Raw genomic sequence first — 19,723 nt, 5'->3', positions numbered from 1 at the left:
CAGAGAACAGATGCAAAGAAAATGCTGAACCCTCAAATATTCAAATTCCTTTGCAGTTGTATTTCTAAAAAGCAAGAAACTGTTTTCCAACCAGATTTCCATCTTTATTCCTAAAGCATTTTGTACTAAATCGATACACAAGCACATAGCTCCATTCTTGTCTAATTCAAAGATGTTAGATAACCAAAGCACTTCTCATACACACTGCAGCCCATACACTGTCCTTTGTTGACTTCTAACAATGTTTTGAGAGTCCATTAGCCTGCAGCCAGACAGTCCCCTGGCTCTGCTGACCACCAGCACCGATATATGGACACCCTACCAACTGCTAACTCCATCATAACAAGCAACATTAACGTCCCAGCAGGCTGCGGCCCTGATTCCCCCAACAACAGCAGATGTTGTTGTCGGGACCCTTTCGGATTTGCGCAACAGCACTGAAACCAAATCCTCCAGTCGAGGGGGGGAAACAAACTGAAGCGTTACCAATGAGTGTCCCATTTCCTCAGCTGCCCCACAGCATCAGGATCCATTTTGTCTGCCTCGTACTTCATATAATCTACCTTATCTGTGTCTGACAACGCAGAGAAAAGGATGGGGAAGTGTCCTTTGTGTAAGATCTGTAACTTCAATTGAGTTTCTTAAAAGGTTGGGAGGAAAAAGCATTTTGCCTCGCCTCCGTTACCGACAAAGATGGAGTCACAGCAGGATATCGGGACAAGCTGCCCCCGACGAAAATGGAAAGTGTGGAGTGCTTTTGATGCGTAATGATAAGCTTGAGAAGACTCTTTTTTTAATATAAGAACAGCTACAACACCAAGTAAATGCTAAGAAAGTGAAGAAGTGAAAGGGTACAAGCAAAAAAAAAATCTTAAATGTCTCGATGATAAATATGTTTGTGTGACTGAAATATCAAAGTTTGACTCAGACTTTCTTTCAGGACATGAACTTTCTCTATACCTCTTCTTAAAGATGACTACATTGTTTGCACAGGTGAGAGGAGACACACACCCACACACACACCACACGTGCTCACAGCTGTCGGGCAGATTGTGTGCCACAACAGCACAAAGACAACAGACTCAGCCCGCAGCCATTATAAGCTGGATGTGGTCGTCAAGAGGCTTAAAATAGAGCACTGATCCGATAATGGACTAAAGTTTATGATCATTAATACTCAAAGGTCTGGACGCACGTGTCAGTCTGTGTAGAGATGATGATGATGGCACCCCTCCCCCTCTCACACGCATACACACATCAATAATTTTACATGAAGAGCATTTAGTGATGCTGGCAAATGCAACTGTTTTATTTGCTACATGTATAAAGTGTAAAACGTGACTTTTAAATTCCCTCTGCTGCTTTTAAATGTCTTGCTGTGTGTGTGTGTGTGTGTGTGTGTGTGTGTGTATGTGTGCCAAAAGCCAAACTGAGAGTGAGTGTGTTGAAATCCTCAGATCGTCTATGACTAGAAGACAGATGAAAGTATTAACATGAATAACAAAGCTATTAACCCTTTCATGCATGAATTATTATAACCTCAGTCAAGTGTTTTTATTTCTTTTTAGGCATGAAAAACATATTGAAAAATATTTGGACTTACATTTGGATTTTTTTTTCATCAAATAACATTAATCAACTGATTTACAACCAAAACAACTTACTGCAGATGAAGTGGGAGTGTATAGGATGACACACTAGTGTCCACTGTGGTGGCTGAAGTGGAACTATGCCATCACAATCCATGCATATATAAGAAAACAGTGTTTCACCACTATACGTGAAAGGGTTAAAGAATCATTCCAGTTTATTATGACTTACTGGCATCATTATGGGCATAATTCCTATGAGACATTTTGTAACACTTAGAAAAGCAACATGAACCATCAACAGACGTACACAGCCTTTTAATAATAGATTAACTTGGCTTAACTTTGTAAATAAAAGGAGTATTACTCTACACTGTCCATTGTAAAACCTTACAGAACAAGTTACTGGTTCAAACTTGACCGTACAGTGCTTGCCTAAGGTGTGTACCAACTGTTTAATGTGTAATAAGGGGATTTTGGTGGCCTTACTTTCACTTTTTACCTCCAAATAACAGGATTTGGCTAAACTGTTAGCTTCTATGCAAGCCAGTAATTGCAGCTGGTGAGAATCATAAAAATCCACTCTATAGTTGAACCTGAAACTTTATTATTGTACTGCAAAATAATCTTGACTCAAGGTCAATTTATGAGGGGTTTTTTTTTTCTAAAGCTTTCAGCCGCATCTCACGGTCCTCACCAATGAATAGGATTTGCTCAGTTGCCATGGAGATGCCTCAGTTGTCATCCTTCACCTGATTACAGATGACCGATTTCCATGACAGCTGATGAGAGCCTTAAGACGGAGGTTGAAAGCTCTAAAAACAAAAAACCTTGTAAGTGAACCTTGAGTTAAGAATGTTATTATTTGTAATTGATCAGATTTTCCTTTGATAGCAACACAAACAACAATATAAACAACATGAACATCAGCAACATAAACAATCAACATGACAAGTTTCTTAACGACTGTATTTAACAGCTATAAAATCAAAGTCCAAACATCAGCAGCATCAAAAGAAAGCATCATCCACATCAAAGCCATTAATGATTCAGACGACAACTTGTTGACATGTGGTAAATGTCAACAACAGAAACCAACAACAACAACAACAACAAGGCTGTGATTATTAAACAACACCAACGACACCATGAGCAACGTTGACAAACAACACGATCTGAGTAATCACCGTCGACAACGCGGTTGATGACACCGACAGGAACGACTGCTTCATCAAAGCAGCACGCTCTAATCATCTGAAACAACAACGACAACAAACATCAGCAACCAATAACAGTTGAGCACCAGCAGGCAGAGAGGAAGAACTCAACAGAAGAAGAACTGGTAGGAAAAAAAAGAGAAGAGGAGAGAACAGATGGGTAGATGAGCAGAGGGTAAGCTTGTCGACATAGGTATTCAGATTTCTGTCCAATGTGTTTGTCAATGCACAAATTTAGAAACACACACACACACACACACACTCATACACACATTGCTACCAATGTGGGGTCCACTCACCGATGACACACAATAAACTCTTTTGTTCTAATAATAGGATGATATTTATAACGTGGATAAAAAAGAAACTTCAAAAATCTGCATAAGCGAGGGGGGAGAGACGTATGACAGCGAGACAGACAGAAAGATGAAGGGAGATATATTGTAGAGGCATGTCAAGAAGAGGAGAGGAAGAGGAAGAAGAAGAGGAGGGTGGTGGTGGTGGTGGTGGTGGTGGGGGGGGCTCTGCAGTCCCAGAAACAGTGGAGAGAACAGTGCCAGCAGCAGGGAAGTAGAGCATCAATTAAGGGCAGCGTGCCCTAGATGTCACAGCGACATTCCCACAATGCATCACCCACCCATCACCGCCACCACTTTACTTTCCGTCTTTATCTCGCTCGCGACTCTTTGTCTTTTCTACAGGCCTACTTGCGGAAGACCTTCGGCAAAGTACACCCAGTCCCTGACCTCCAATCTCAACCTAGAGCCTGAGATGTGAAGCTGAAGCGAACTTTCACAGGATACACACACACACATATGCACGTACACACACACACACACACACACTGATACACACCCCTAAACTGGCTCTTTCTAACCTTCTCAGCTTTTCTGTTGTCTGTCTCTAGCACTTGTTCTTACTGTGATCCCTCCTGCTGACACACACACAGGGAACAAACTCCTGTTGGTAGTGAATTATTGAGAAGTGAGCGACAGGGACAGACACACACACACATCATACACACTGGGGGAGGGTAATAAGACACCGAGGAGATCGCACACACACATACGCACACATAGACATAGCACACCATGAGCTAATGCTGGTTAGATTAATCTAGTGTTATGGGATAGAAAATATTATAACCCACAGGCCTCAGTATGCAAACGTGACCGAGCATGAGGAGACCAAACATGACGAGTCAGGGTTAGATCTGTGACATCACATCCTGTCAGGACACATACAGCTCAGAAACTGCTGATGCAGCACTGCGGTATTAGTCGCATCAGCCGGAAAGGTCTGTTTTCCCACATGTGCGGCTGCACCTGAACACACCGGTACTGTAGGTGAAATTAACTTGCCCGTAATATCTCGTTGGCTGCCACATTGTTACAGCAGCTCATTTATGATTGGTTCAGAGCTTGCACTTTTATCCCTCTGCTTCATCATCAGACTCTCATCTGCACCTGATTCACCCGCCACCACCTCTTCTTCCTCCTCTCCTTCATTCTGTTTTTCTATGTTATTCTAACACAAATCACCTCCCCCCCAACCCACCCACACACACACACACAGACACACACACACACACACACACACACACACACACATACACACACACACACACCCTCTTTTCTTTCCATTTTCTGCTGAGGCATCAAGTTCAAAGATCTGTCAGCAGCTCTGGTTAATATGTGGCTGCAACATGGCCGACTCGGATCACTGAGTCCTGTACCAGTCTGCATCCTACGTACTTTGTGTGTGTGTGTGTGTGTGTGTGTGTGTGTGTATGTGTGTGTGTGTGTGTGTGTGTGTGTGTGTGTTTCACATCCGGTCCAAATTTCAGGTGTTTCTAAGAAAAGGGAGCTAACCATCCATCTTTATCATTACACAACCCGACTGAACTTCCTTCTACTCATGGGGAAGTTTTTCTAATCCCCACACTGTTAATCCCAATCTGGATCCGCCCCACACATAACCCCCCCACCCCCCTCTGGGCCGCCGTCCAACCAGCTCACTCCTCACAGCAGGAAAAACAGAGCGGGCCGAGCCGACAGACGCTTACTGAGTCTGGCTGTCAGAGATTTAGGGTGGGGGGTGTCGGCCTGTATTCTGTTGCTGTTTGAACGAGGAGGAGAGATGGAAGAGACAGAGAAAGAGGGGGGAAGGATGCGGGGAAAGCAGAGGGAGAAAGATAAAAGAAGCAGCAGAAGAAAAGATTTCCTAAAATTGTGCAGGAGAGTTAACATCTCCTTTACGACCCGAGGGAAAGACAGAGAGAGAGTCCAAGTGGAAAAGATTGTAAGTGTAAAAGGGAAACTGTTGCTGCTGCTGAGAGACTGAAATTCCTGCGGTATGTTAAAGCCCTCCAGGAATAATATCAAATGTGCCAAAAAGATAAACCATTAGAAGTCATACGTCACCGCTGAACACGTCTGCATATCAGGTAATACAGTCTACAGGAATATCACATGAACACTGTAGGAGTATTAGTCATGCCATAAGAGATCAAAAGAAAGAAGGTCACGTTCACAGCATCATTACAGATTACTAAACACATACAGGACACATATTCACACCTGACTGGAATACTACAGCGTGTAGTTTTTATGAAGAATACAGTCATTCTGGTCCCTGAAATTTTTACAGGTATTTACAGTTCATTTTGAAGTCATTTTACAGAGAGGGTGGTGCAGTTTGGTACAAATTATTAAGGGGAAAAAATGTCTAGGTAGCTGTAGGTTTTCTCAATCATTTCTTAAAATGAGCTGTTGTGTAATTGTTAATACTTTGGACATTACTTTGAAAGGGTTATGTCATTTGGTAATATATGGGAAATGTGCACATTATAGAGTTTTTATGAAACCACCCGATCTGCTAATATGAGAAAAATGAAATGAAAAATATGCATTTTCTCTCAGTGGAATCATTGTTAGGAGTCTAAAGTTGAGTTTTTTTTAAATGTATTTTTTTTTTTTTTTTTTAACAAATGTACTATTACATATGAACCTAAACATGATGAGTCTGCACTTCCCAACTAAACTTTACACTATTTTTCTGTTCTTTCTTGGTACACAATTGCACCACCCTCTCTGTAAAATTAACTTTTAAATATCTGCAAATTATTCAGGAAATGAGTATAAAATTGAAGTTTAAAAGGATGTTATATGAAAATTCATAATACTACAAACTACCACAGGCTGTAATAAACTCATTATAAGAATTATAAACATCCTGAAATTTGATAGAGCACTATTACATAACTACTGCAAAAAAATATTATAATCATAATAACTTTCACTATAAACTAATACTGCTAATTGCCACAAATGCATTTTATGTAAGTGGCTATTACATGAATCACTCTGGCAATATTGCAGCAGGAATAATATAACAGTAATGTTGTTATGAAATCACTGCTGATTGCTGAAAAGAACCATTAATGGACTGTAAAATCACTCAACGCAACACACACCATGCACAGATATTACAGAAACATTACACATTATTGTGCAAATGGGCAATTACAGTGGCAAAGAAAAGAAACGGGAGCCAGTGATGTGATTAAAAATCTCCTGCCGAGCACCCACAGACGAGCAGCGAGCCTCCGCAGGAATACTACAGTGATACTACAGGAGATGACACATGTGTCAAACAGTCATAGCGTGTTAGAAACGCTGCTGATGAGCACAATAATGTCACAGTATGTACACCGAATGCCAGAGGGAATATTACTGTAATATCCAGAGTCAGACATCACCATTAGCCAAGGTAGGGAACTACCTGGGGCCCCGACTAAAAGGGCCCCAAACAGCCATAGATTTATTGTGTTATTTAGACATGATAAATATTTAATTATGTTACTATTATAACTGATTATACACCAAAGTAACACACTTCAAATAGATAGATACAGATAGACAGATAGATAGATAGACATATAGATAGATAGATAGATAGATAGATAGATATTTAGATATTTAGAACTGTGTACTGTTACTTCAGAGGAACACATTGCATCATAACACCTAACCGATAAATGCTACATTGCACATTCAGATTTTACTCAATACATATATTAAATAAAATATGATACCTATTATTGATTATTGATTAAACTAGCCATTATTATATAAGAGGTAAAAGCTCCACCTGGAACACACTTTAAGCATATTTAAATTCAAAAATAAATTGCTTTCACTATTTAAAGCAAAATATTTAAATTAACGACTTTTACAGTATTTTTACTGTATGGTATTGATAGTGTTACTAAAGAAAAGTTTTGAATATTTCTTCTATCACTGCCAAATGCCAATATCAACATTCCCATTTAGAGAAAAGGTGAAAATAAAGCCAGACAGAGTTTTCCTGCGGCCCCCGAATCAGTGAATCCGCCCCTGCTAATATCACTGAAGACATATCTGGCAGTGAAGTTAGTTAAACAGTGTGTACTTACGTGCCGAGGACTTCTTTAAAATGAAATATTTTCTTAATGTCGTCGACTTGTTTTTTCCACGTCTCTCCTCTGCCGGTGTCTCCGTTCTCCCGAGCCATGGCGCTGCTTCACCGGCCGAGGTCCGACCGACACTGGGCTGCGCGGGATGCAGGAGGGATGAAAACAACAACTAAAGAAACACAATAGAAATGAACGAGTGTGGAAATGAAGAAGAATGAAGCCGAGTTATATGTATGTGACAGAGATGTTCGCAGGGTCCCGGTGGTCTGAGCTCCGCTGCAGCAGGACCATGTGAGCCCTCCTGCAGGTCTCCTCTCTCTCTCCTCCTCCTCCTCCCCTCCTCCTCCTCCTCCCTTCTTCCAGCCTCCGGCCGTCTGGCCCACAGCTGCTGTCAACGTACCCGGGAGATAACGGCACTTCTCATGGAGGCTTTCACGATAAAATACAATTTATTTATGTCGTGTCAGGCTGGATATATAAACACCTGATATTATTCTTTATGGTTTATTTGCATAATTATTTAATCAATTCAGACTTTATTTCCGACTCCGTAGCTAAATAGTAGGGGACAACCGGGTCGAAAGTCACACTGCGAATTTTCTCGAAGCCCATACAATATGATATAGTTAACTACGTCAGCACGTAAAGCACGCATCACTTACCGCGAAAAATCATGTAGATATCATACTTACCTTGAGTTTTACCTGAAAAGCTGTTTTCACTCAAGCAGTAAATGTTAAGAGTTTTTCAGTATAGAAACAAGTCAGATTCAACTGTCAGGATCATTGTCAGGACAGTTTTAACAGGTGTTTCATCTAAAGTAGCAAATGTTTCTTTCCATTGAATTATAATATATAATGTAATCATTATAAATTAAAAATAATTTAACTGTAAATCACTTAACTCGATTCAAAGCAGGAATGTAAGGAGATGCAGTGTGTTAATAGGTTGATCTACACAGGCCTGAAAAAAGTTTTAATAATTTTTTGTGTGAAGATAAATGTCATAATACATTGTTACTTTCGTCCTGACTGACTCAAAAGTAACAATGCACAACCTCCATTTAAAGTCAATTTATACTAAAGTCATTCGATATTTGTTAAGAGCACCTGGAATTGACAGTCAGCTGATAATCACATTGAAGATCACGGTAGTTTCAGTCTGTAACGTTACCTTTTAAAATTATGTTTATCTGAAAATGATTCATTTTGACTTTGTTCTCCCATATAAAACAAGAAAAACAAGACATACAAAGAAAAAACTTAGCATTCATCTTAAAAAACCCATTTCATATGTAAGCTATCCTGCCATTGTTTTCTGAGCTTAGACGAATACAGAGAGCAGTTCTTCCTAGGGCTGGTTAAAGCCTCTGTCATGCTGTTCTGTGACTCATCTGAACAACACGTAAGGTTGAACGTCAGATGTCTTAGAAGTGCCTTATGTAGGAAAACCAGAGAACATAAACAGTTATGCCATCTGGGATCCTGAAGCAGGAACCTCATAGCATCATGTAAGCCACTGTAAGCCTCTGCATACTACTGTTCCATAACTACACCAAAGATGAGCTGTTTACAGAGGTGTGCAGAAAGCTCTACATAATGAGCATTTTACATTGACAGAGCACTAAGAATGAACTATGATCAACCTTTTATGATATATATAGTACAAATACACTACCAGTCATAAGTATTGTATCAGTAAAAGGCTGCACTGTACATACAGTATAAAGGCCATCTATGGGCCTATACAGTATGTACAGTAACAAACTGAAAAACCCATGAAGACAAAAAAAGGTATATAAATAACCAAAATATATTTAAACATAAAAAAATGACACTTAAACTTACATAGGAAAGAAAACTGTTCTAAATGATTGTTTCATTGCTTTCAATTTCGGTGGAATTTACAGGCTGAACAATAACTCAGAACCTGCTATATTTACTCAGAGCCATGCAGAGACTCTGACTCTAAATTCCATTTCTCTTTCACTATTATTTTGAAGGCAGAGTCCCAGTACTTCCTGTATCTGTCTGTTCCTACTGTCTAGCCTGACAGCAGACCTGCTGCCACCTGCAATAGTGTAAAAGCAGTTAATTGCTGCGTTTTCAGGGTCTCCACTCCTCCACAAATCATGTTCTATGTTCCTCTCCTCTAATCAACTTCCTCTATGAGGTACACACAGCCTAATTACCCTAGAATCTACATCTTATTGAGACACTTGCTTATTGTGATGAGAATAAATGCTACTCATGCCTCCTGTCCGGGAGAGAGAGGGGTGCATGTGTGTGTCTGGTCCGGAAGTGGCAGCAGTACATTCGCAATGCGCCAATTTGCTGACAACAACTATCATGCATCTGTCACCATTTGGGATCCCAAAAGGCGTTGGCATGGCCCCACACAGCCACCCGGGGATCAACAGTGACCCTCTGGCTGCAGCTTCACCTGGGTGTAACCAGTCTGCATAACACCTGGATTACTAAATTTCAGTTTGCAGGACAACACTGATCCCTTGGACTGTGACAGCTGCAGGCGCTGAGGTCAACTCAGGCTGAGTTACTGCTCAACACAGACACACTCAAACACACACACACACACTAGTCCGGACTTCTGGCCTTATTAGGCTACTTGTGTGTGTGCAACACAGTAGGGAGACACAGACAGAGGAAGAGGAGGAGGAGGAGGAGGAGGAGGAGGAGGAGGAGGGAGAGGGAGGAAAATGTGTTGCAGCCTTAACTGCTCATGAGTATTCCGGCTGCAAACTACTGCAGCTCTTCCTCAGCAGCAACCAAGGAAAACTCCTCTGCCTCCTCCCTTCTCTGTCCTCCTCCTCCTCCTCCTCCTCCTCCTCCTCCCCCCCTTCCTCCTCTTTTCCTTTACTGAGTCAGCAAATCTGACCTCCCCCTGATGAAAGGTGATTACCCAGCAGCAAGGGAAGGAGGAGAGAAGGAGAGGAGGGCATCAGAAATGGTTAACAAGAGGATGAAGGTCAAAGAAGATGAAGGTGCAGACACCCTGCTTGCAGCCAAAACACAGCTACAAATCTTCATCCTGCACACACACACGCAAGTCATTTCATTGGCTGGGTTAGTGGAGCTGAAGAACCAATGAAGGGCTGAGATTTTTTTTTATTTTTTTTTGTAATATGCCTAAGACACTGATTTACTCTATTTCTTTTTAACATACAATCTCAACCATATCAACCCTTTTCACACTGCAGTTTACAAATGTATTCAATCCACTCATTTCACTGCTACTGCTTTCCAGATTTGCTGATGTAGTGCTTTTGTTATTAGATATCATCAGTTTGACAGATCAGGTAGGTAACTTCACATCTACCACAGATAACATAGTGTATCATACAGTATAAGATCATCAAGGTGCAGCTCGAGTCGAAAAGCCTGTTAGTTAACTTTTAACATTTCCCACATGAAAAATAATGATGTCATTGGTTGAATCAAACCTCAATGGGAGAGGCAAAATAAATAGCTTTTCGATGATTAATGTATCTAACAAAAGAGATTGCTAAAGTGACCTTCTGTGTGCTATGTCATCTGTTTTTTAGAGCTTTTATCACACAATTATTAGCCTTGAAGACTGTTTATATATCTCAACCCACACATTTAACTGGACCAATTAGCAAAATGCTTTTTAAGCTAAGATAAATATATCTTTGATCAATACTCAAAGGTTTCTAACTAAGCAAGTTCTACCTTTAGGCATGCATTAATAGATTTAATGGCCACTTGAGGGCAGCACAACAAGCTGTAAATCATGTTCTAAAGTGGTTAGGAAAAAGTTGCATTGTTATATATCCAGCAGATTCATTTAGAGCCATGTTTGTATCCACCAGGTGAATTTAAGTCTAATATTATCTTTCTTTTTAGCTCCATTTTAGTCTCCATATACTCCTGAGGGAAATATTTGACTAATTAACTGCTAAATTCTCAACTAAATTCAACATAGTTACTAACTTTGGCTGCTTGCCTGTTGCTGGGCAGGTAGTATAAAGTCTATTTATGCAGCTTTTACACCAAAAACAAAGCTGATGAGAGCGGTGACACTGAACCGAAACGTTAAAGTCGCAACCCGCAAAGCCAAAACAATGAGCTGAAAGATGCTAAAACGCTCCGTAGAGCTATAGACACCAGTTCATCATTGTGAGTGACCTTTTTACAAACGTGCAGCCATTTGATTTGATTGTGATCATATAAAAATATTGATTATAGCAGCTTTAAGTCACATAAAATACAACCCCTTGTCAGTTTATTAGGTACACCTTGTTAAAACTAACAGTCCACTGCAACACTACTGCAGTAAATGAAGTGCACTGTGTTATGGAGGAGGTGTCTGGTATTTTGTCCATTAAACATCAATATATATCGCCTAATCTGGGACAGTTGCAACAGAAACGGAACAGTATAACCCTCATAAAGGTCAGATTTATTGCAGGGCTGTATTGTAGATTGGTTTTATCTAGGTCTACCAAATAAACTGGCAATGGCTTGGGTGTAATTTTTTCAAGAAAATTAAGAGAGATAGGAGTTTATCATCGGCTCAGCTTTCTATTCAATGGTATAAAGCATGAAACACAATGAAGAGCAGCTGTTTGTATATTTCTATGTGATTTTGAGTTTTACCTCAGTAGATATCAGTAGTGAAGCTCATCTTCTTCCTGTGCCTGGACGGCATGTTTGGAGCCAGATTTCATTTTCATAATGATGATTAATGCACAATATTCCCCACAATACGCACCTCGTAGACGTTTCCCCGTCTACAGCGTTTCACCCAGGGAGTCGTAACTCTCCTCATAGCACCAGCTCTTTCCATCTCCCTGTAATTGCTCTATTAATCCAGTGAAGGGAGAGAGGAAGAGAAAAAAAAAAAAACTCAAAATGAACTACCCTGTGCTGTGCGTGCACAACTCATTTAGCTCCCGGCGTAATGAGAGCTGTTGCGTAAAAGCACAATCAATTTCTAATGTGCTAGTTTACAGCACCCCACCAGACTGACAGCTAAGTCAATACACGACAAGGAGTTTAATGGTGTTTTTTTTTTCTTTTTTCGGGGGAGCGACAGTCTACAGCGATGCATGATGGGAAAACGGACTTCAAAAAACAGGCGCATGGAGCGGCTCGGAGCGATGAGGGTGTCAAAAGTACTCAGAGGAAATTGGCAGGGAGAGATGAGGGACTAAAAAATGAAAGTTGACTGGGTGATAAACGGCTTTAATGTTAAATTAAGAGATTGTCAGTTACACACACACACACATACAATGAAAAGTGTGTGTGTGGACTAGTTCATTTCAAATCCATGCACTATTTAGGCTGAAATTAAGATAGATAGACTAATATACACACTTGTTATAAAGTATAAAAACAGGCATTCTTTACAATGTTACTGAACACTTCCACTTGCAGGAATACAGTTTCCTCCCCACATAAAAAAAAAAAAATCAGAACTAGCTAATGGACACTGCAGAGTCGTCCCTCCCTCCGTCTCACTGAGCCATTACAATCAGTGAGAGTTGCAGGCAGAAAACAAGTCAACACAAAATGAATCCTCAAAGAGCCTTTAAGATGATCCGCTAATTTAACATGTTCCATTAAACTAACACGAGTGAGCTACTGAAGAGAACCTTGGGTACACCACGTACCGTTCCAGGGAGAGAGTGTGGAAACAGGCTGGAGAAAAAAAAAAAAAAAAAAAAAAAAACTCAAGCAGGGCAGGAGTAAAGAGAAGAGTCACTTCATGCAGAAGACATTTAACGAAGAGAGTCGGATGAGACGAGCGGTTATTCTTCAGCTTTCACTGCGGGGGGTTCTCCTCTTCCTCCTCCTCCTCAGATTCTTCCTGTTGGCTTTTAGTCTGCGGAGAGGAAAGAAAGGGAGAGGAGGTTCAAACTTTAACAACCTGCAACACAATTTCATATTAAATCCCAAAAGTGGGTATGCTTGAGTGTGGAGGAAGTTCAAAAACTGAAACAAAGACGCAAAATCTAGAGGAGGGACGAGATGCTGGAAGTTAAAAAACTAGCTGGACAAATGGGAAAAGAATGTATTAGCTATTTTCTTGTACATACTGTATACTGGAAAGGATTTTGCTTGCTGTGACAGAAGTGAGGTCTTAATATTAAAGTATCTATGTGAAAAATTTTAACTTTTTCATTGGTGCCCCAGTCATAGTGTCAAAGAAGGCACCATGGCAGACAGCTGAAGTCTTTTTTTTTTTTTTTTTTTTTTAAAGGACCTGTTACAATAATTATCAACTTATCGTACAATACCGTAATTATCAACATCACCATGTCTATATATGGACTTATTGTATGATACATGGACATCTGGTTGCAATCTTCAACCTCACCGATTGATGATAAATCTCACACACTGGTCCTTTAATTTCAGAGTTCCTCTTAATTTGCATTCATTCATTTCTGGTCACTGTGAGGCAGCACAACAAAGAAACGCAATCCAATGTTACGCTATGGTGGTCAATCACAGCTGGCGATCAGACTGATCAGAGCTGTACAACCCTGCCATGACGGATTGCAAAGACGTCTCTTTGTTTGATAATATTAAAATGTGAAATTAGGCTTTGCTGATGACTTCTCGAATTATTTTTTAAAAAGACAAAAAGAAAGAGAGACACAGAGATTGGAGGTAGCATGAAGGCACATAAATGAAAAGAAATAAAACATTATTTTCTAATTGTCTGGTCTGAACACCACTTTACAGTCAGTCATTTCACTCATTATTCAGGTAAAAGCATTGATTAGGGTAACTTTAATGAACTAGGAGACACTACTACAGACTTGTTTGGCTGTCAGGGTTCCTCTCTCCTTTCTCTAATGTTTCCTGAGCTCAGTGCAGCATTCCAGCATTTAATGGTTTTGTTAAGTATGCAAGATGTGATTTCTACTGGCATTATTTCATTTAGTTCATTACTGGAATCATTATTTATTTATTTGCAGTTAAAATGCACATCAATCAACGCTGACATCGCAACAACATCAATGTAAATGTAATTAGGGTGAACTATGAACAGCTAAATTACATCTGTGGTCTGGAAACAGCAGGCAGATTGAAAGTGGGTCCACACATTATATGTATGCCTCAAAAGATGACAGAGTAGAGAGGAATGACTTGAAGAGCAGACGCTGATTAACATCTAACTACACCCATCTTACCAGTTTTAGGAAGTCGATGAGTTTGTAAGCATCTTCTCCAGTGGAGAGGTCCACAAAGTCGCGGGGGATCCTGTAGCTCAGACAGGGACTGGGCTGCACCGTCACCTCGCTGTTAGTGTAGCGGAACGCCGGGCCTTCCTACACACACACAAAAAACAGCTTTCAGTATAGTTTGTGCTTAAACTCAGGCCTAGGTTTAGGTGCAAACTGATATTGAAATAAACACAGCTGTTGAAAGCGAACGTGTTGTGACGGCTGACCTGCTGCTGGCTGATTATCCCACCAGACGTCAGCTCCTCCCAGCTGAACAGCAAGGAGTCTGTCACCTCGCCAAACGCGTTCAGGTCAATCAGCCATACCCTTCCCTGCAACACACACAATATGTAAAATGACTTTTAATGCAGCCCAGTATACACCCAGATGTAAAAGAAAGGAAAGGTGTATCGCCATGTATTAAGATTGACACTCTTATTATGAAAGGTTAACGTCATGCAGTGCCAAAAACCTGTTAAATGTACTGTAAAATGCAAAAAAGACGTAGTAGAAAGGAAAAGTGAATCGCCATGTATGAAGATGCTCTTATTTTGAAATGTTTATGTCATGCGGTACTGTAGTGTGAAAAAGATGTAAAACAAAGGAAAAGGTGTATCGCCATGTATAAACATCAACGCTCTTATTTTGAAAGGTTAATGTCAAGCAGTGCCAAAAACCTATTAAATGCGTCGTAAAGTGTGAAAAAGACGTAAAACAATGGGAAGGAGTACTGCCATGTATAAAGATCAACAATCTTATTTTGAAAGGTTAATGTCAAGCAGTGCCAACAAGCTGTTAAATGTACCCTACAGTGTGAAAAACACATGAAACGAAGGAAAGGTGTATCGCCATGTATTAAGATTGACACTCTTATTTTGAAACGTTGATGTCATGCAGTGCCAAAAACCTGTTAAATGTACTGTAAAATGCAAAAAAGGCCTAGTAGAAAGGAAAAGTGAATCGCCATGTATGAAGATGGACGCTCTTATTTTGAAAGGTTCAAGATAAATGGGTGCAATTAAAGTTCGGAATGCTATATTCAAAGTTTGCCATATGAAAATGAATCAGTGTGCTTACCTGACTGTCTCTGTAAACATCAAACACAACTGTAAAAACAGAAAAAAAATGATATTTAATTCATTGTATCTGTCTGCAATCATGTTTTAAAGTCACAATAAAGTGAAAAAATGACTCCAATTTAAAATTAAGAGCTAAAAAGCTGTTGTTGTTTTTTTTAGTTTCTTTTTTTTTTTACAAGTGGTACTCACAGTCCTCGTCTGGGAAGTTGTACTGGATGTGCTGGCTGAAGAACTCGTTTATAGCGTGACAGATCTGCTCCTCCTGCTTCAAGATGTGCTGGTAATACTGAGTGTAGTCTCTCTGGGAGATGGCTGGGTGGGAACACACACACACACACACACAATCAGAGGAGCTCAAATTGAAGTTTATAATTGGTTTTAAAAGGAGACAGAAAAGGTAGCATTTGAGAAGGTAGCGCTTGAACATCACTGGAAAGATTTGCTATAATTATTCTCTTTCCCTATCAGGCCTTTTGCTTCTTGTCCAGCTCTCATTCCCCTCAAGCAGATAGTGATTTTTTTTGTTTTTCAATTTCACTCTTTCTTCCAGCAATCATTCGAAAACTCCTGCAATTCCTGTAGCTCGTGATATAAAATGTGATCTTTTCAGTTAACATCAAACGCTATAATCTTCAAATCAATGTGTTTATTTATCCAAATTCCAGGGCGACAAAACCTGAGCTGCAGGTAATCACACATAATAAGACAGAGGGAGTGGTTTTACCAATCAGTTTGTTTTCTTTGACGAAGCAACGAAACTCTCCGCCGGGAATCAGCTCGCTCCACTTTCTCAAGACCAGCTGAGGACAGAAAACCACTGAATGTTAAAGCAATCTTATAGTTCCATCTTTAACAACTGTGTGCTCATGTTGCTTGCCTTTAAATACCTCATAGTTTATGACTGGATCTGGTGAATCCTGGTCACTACATTGGAGGAATCTGTACAGAAAGGGGGAAAAAACTGAATGAAAAACTACAATATATTTGATTTTAATATAACCAGACAACCAGGGCAGTCATATAAAAAGTAGCTTCACTCTGGCGCTGCTGTGGGAGAGAAGTCTGCAAGTCTTCAGAGTCCAACAAGTAAATATTTATTACATTACTTTATAACACAAACAGCTTTGCAGAAGCAGTAAATCACTCGCTGATTTAAATGTTTGACATGTGGAGCGGAGAAGTGCGAGGCATGAATTTACATTGCAGGCTCAGTTTGCTTTTTTACTGCAGATTACCTGTTTATTTTTCATACTGGTTGTCATCTAAATGCAAAATAGCTGTGTGTATGTATGTGTGTGTGTGTATGTGTGTGTGTGTGTTGATAGCGAGGCTTACGGCTGCGTGAGGTCGTGGGTGATAAAGTCTGAACTTTTGAAGAGCAGAAATATTTCACTGAGACTGCAACACTGCAGGGAGCTATTCAGTGCAATCCAGTTGGCATCCTGAAAGACACACACACACACACACACACACACACACACACACACACACACACACACACACACACACACTTTATATGCTGGCAGGGTTACAAGCAAGAAGCAAGTGTTTAATTTACTGAAACATAAAGAGCTTCGAGCCAATTTGTAGCATTTGCTTACGCTACAAATAAAAGTCAGCCATGCAGAAAATGCTGTTTACTAAACTTAGCAGTTAAAGTGAAGCAGGGGAACACAATTTGATCATGTTTCATGACTCAGCAGAGTGCAAGGGATTTACCCGTGGAGCACTCCAGTTGAGTTTGGGAAAGACGCGTCCACCTAGAGCGTTTATGGCCTCCTGCACTTTAGAGGTGAATTCTGGGAACTCTGGAGCCTGGTGGAAACAGACACGGATCATGATGTGGAGGGTGTGATGTGATGCACAACTCATCGCTTTCCACTGCACAAAGTAGTAATGTAGCATAGAAGTGAAGAAGAAGACTTCAGTGATACAGGCAGTGAATTCTGGTGAGGAGGAGCATTAAATGTACTTACTGTGACAGTGGTGGTTGTTTCATCATCTGACCACTAGAGGGAAGCAGAGGACAGAAAACAGGATTAGAGTATAAAGAACAAGATTTAATGAAGTTCTAGCTGCTGACTTAACTGTGTAACTGTTGTTGTGACAAGACAAGAGATGCCATTGATTTTAATAAGTCTCTATTCATTTCATTCACTAATGACCTCAGAGTTTCCTGACTTTGAAGTGGCTGTGGTGAGTCAGCATAAAACAAAAACAATGAGTGCTCTACGAGACGATGCATCTTAAAGTGAAGGAATTGGTGTTGAGCATAGCTCAGCGGGTAGAGCGCCCGCCCCATGTGTTGAGGCTATAGTCCTCATTGCAGGTGATCCCGGTTCGAATTCAGAGCCAAGCGGTCTTATCCTGCGTGTCATTCCCCCTCTCTCTGCCTCCTGTTTCCTGTCTATCTCCACTGTCCTGTACATTAAAGGCAAAAAAGCCTGAAAAAATATACTTTAAAAAAAAAAAAGTGAAGGAATTGACTTTTCCTCACTCATTTCTAGATGCTGAGAAGTTATTAATATTAATGTCTGCACAAAAAACGGACTATCTTTCCTTGGTCTACAATTGTGGTTTCAGCATTGGTCTTTTACTTCATTTAATATTCAGTTAAAATATGTAAATAAATACATTTGCGTATGTTTTAAAAAAGCAACAAAGTGACTACAGAGCTCTGACACATTGCATGACATATTTTGTAATAGTAAATTAGAGAAACATAGACTTGTTTCCTTTCAAACTAATTTGATAAAATTAGAATAAATATTGAACAGAGCCCCCCAACCTCTTGATTCAGTCCTCTTACCTGAATGTCTTCCTCTGCATCGGAGTCCCTGTTAGTGTTTGTCTGCTGTGTGTTATGGTCACTGAAGGGAAAAGAAAATAAAGAGGAACATTTTGGAATAATTTGGCATTTGGCATTTCATTAAGTTTAATAGGTTAAATGTAGTAGTAAATTTAATGTAGGTTTGTTTTTTTTGCTGCCTCTTTTTTCCAATTTATATCTAATTATAATCATTAAATTCACTTTGAAGTTTACTGTTTCAGTGCACTGATGTCATTTTCTACAATTAAGTTTATTGTCACTCACCACTGTAAAATATCATGGCTTACATTACATATCTTTGCCACAAACACATTTGAGGGTCCGGAAACGGCCCCTAAAATCCAGTATTGGTCGGGCCTCATATTATGCTGTGGTAAATGTATCTAGGTTTATTTCATGAGCTGGCAAGTGTGTTTGTTGTTTGGTTCAGGACAGACAGATGATATACTATAGAAGCTTTGCTGTTGGTGCATAGACACACTTTTTACTCATCTTTAATCATTCTTACAAAGGCAACCGGAACATCACTTATGCATGTGTATATGTGTGTGTGCAAGAATATGTGTGTGTGTGTGTGTGTGTGTGTGTATGTGTTGTGTATGTGTGTGTGAGTGTGTATTCCTACCTCCCAGAGACTACCAGTGTCCCATCGTCCAGTAAATAGTCTATTACATTCTGAGGCAGTGGAAGAATCAGACTGGAAAATAAGAAACATTATTACAGTAAACATAAAAAAACAATTAGACAAAGGTGGGGGGAAGAAGGATGTTGAATGAAGCTGCTCTGAGCAGGATTTAAACACAATAACTTGATAATAAACAAGATAAAAACAAACATAAACACAGAAATAGCAGCTATCTGTTTCTGCCTGGCAGCTAATGTTAGCAGTGAGCTAACTGCGTTGTGTTTTACAGCAAGAACAACTACATATTTCTGGACTTTCTATACAAACGGCTGCTGCTTACCTTTTAATTGTATGTTTCTTGAATATCGGGTACCAGACCGAAAACTGACAGTTGACAACTTGCTCCTTCTTCATGCTGCAATTTCCTGTACCGGAAGTGTTTCCATCGGTAAATATCTTCCGGGCCACAGAAACTGTGGTGAAGCGTTTTCATTCAACACCTCTGAAATTAGAGACTACATTGCTTCATATTTGTACTGTTTTTGTAATTGGTTGAATTTAAATTAGTAAGCAGTGAAGAAATTGAATTAGTAACTCGAAATGTGTCATAAATTAGTTTTTTCTAGCTGGGAAAGTCTTTTTGGGTGCACGTGTAGGCGTGGTGTATGTAAAACCCGCTGACTTGAGGCATAGATCGTTTATTAAGAAGAG

The 19,723-nt window shown here is 39.9% G+C and overlaps 2 protein-coding genes across 2 annotated transcripts in view; both read right to left on the bottom strand.

The window, feature by feature from the left end:
- The window catches only part of camk1da (calcium/calmodulin-dependent protein kinase 1Da), a 59,848-nt gene extending 52,448 nt beyond the window's left edge, over positions 1–7,400 (bottom strand). The window contains exon 1 of the mRNA XM_053313772.1: positions 7,263–7,400. Within this exon, the coding sequence (XP_053169747.1) occupies positions 7,263–7,360 (98 nt within the window). The 5' untranslated portion in view covers positions 7,361–7,400. The remainder of the gene's footprint in view (positions 1–7,262) is intronic.
- Positions 7,401–12,454: 5,054 nt separating this feature from the next.
- Positions 12,455–19,433, bottom strand: cdc123 (cell division cycle 123 homolog (S. cerevisiae)). The gene is made up of 13 exons (XM_053313762.1): positions 19,353–19,433; positions 19,013–19,084; positions 18,367–18,427; positions 17,534–17,566; positions 17,277–17,372; positions 16,893–16,999; positions 16,445–16,496; positions 16,282–16,357; positions 15,747–15,869; positions 15,556–15,584; positions 14,706–14,810; positions 14,446–14,583; positions 12,455–13,127 (listed from the first exon to the last, which is right to left on the bottom strand). The coding sequence occupies exons 1-13, from the start codon at positions 19,424–19,426 to the stop codon at positions 13,068–13,070; spliced, it is 1,026 nt and encodes a 341-aa protein (XP_053169737.1). The 5' UTR covers positions 19,427–19,433; the 3' UTR covers positions 12,455–13,067.
- Between the last annotated feature and the right edge of the window lie 290 nt (positions 19,434–19,723).

Source organism: Scomber japonicus, chromosome 23 (assembly GCF_027409825.1).
Source record: "Scomber japonicus isolate fScoJap1 chromosome 23, fScoJap1.pri, whole genome shotgun sequence".
Lineage (NCBI taxonomy): Eukaryota > Metazoa > Chordata > Actinopteri > Scombriformes > Scombridae > Scomber > Scomber japonicus.
Note: the sequence above shows the minus strand (reverse complement) of the source record. Positions and strands in the feature narration are given on the sequence as shown.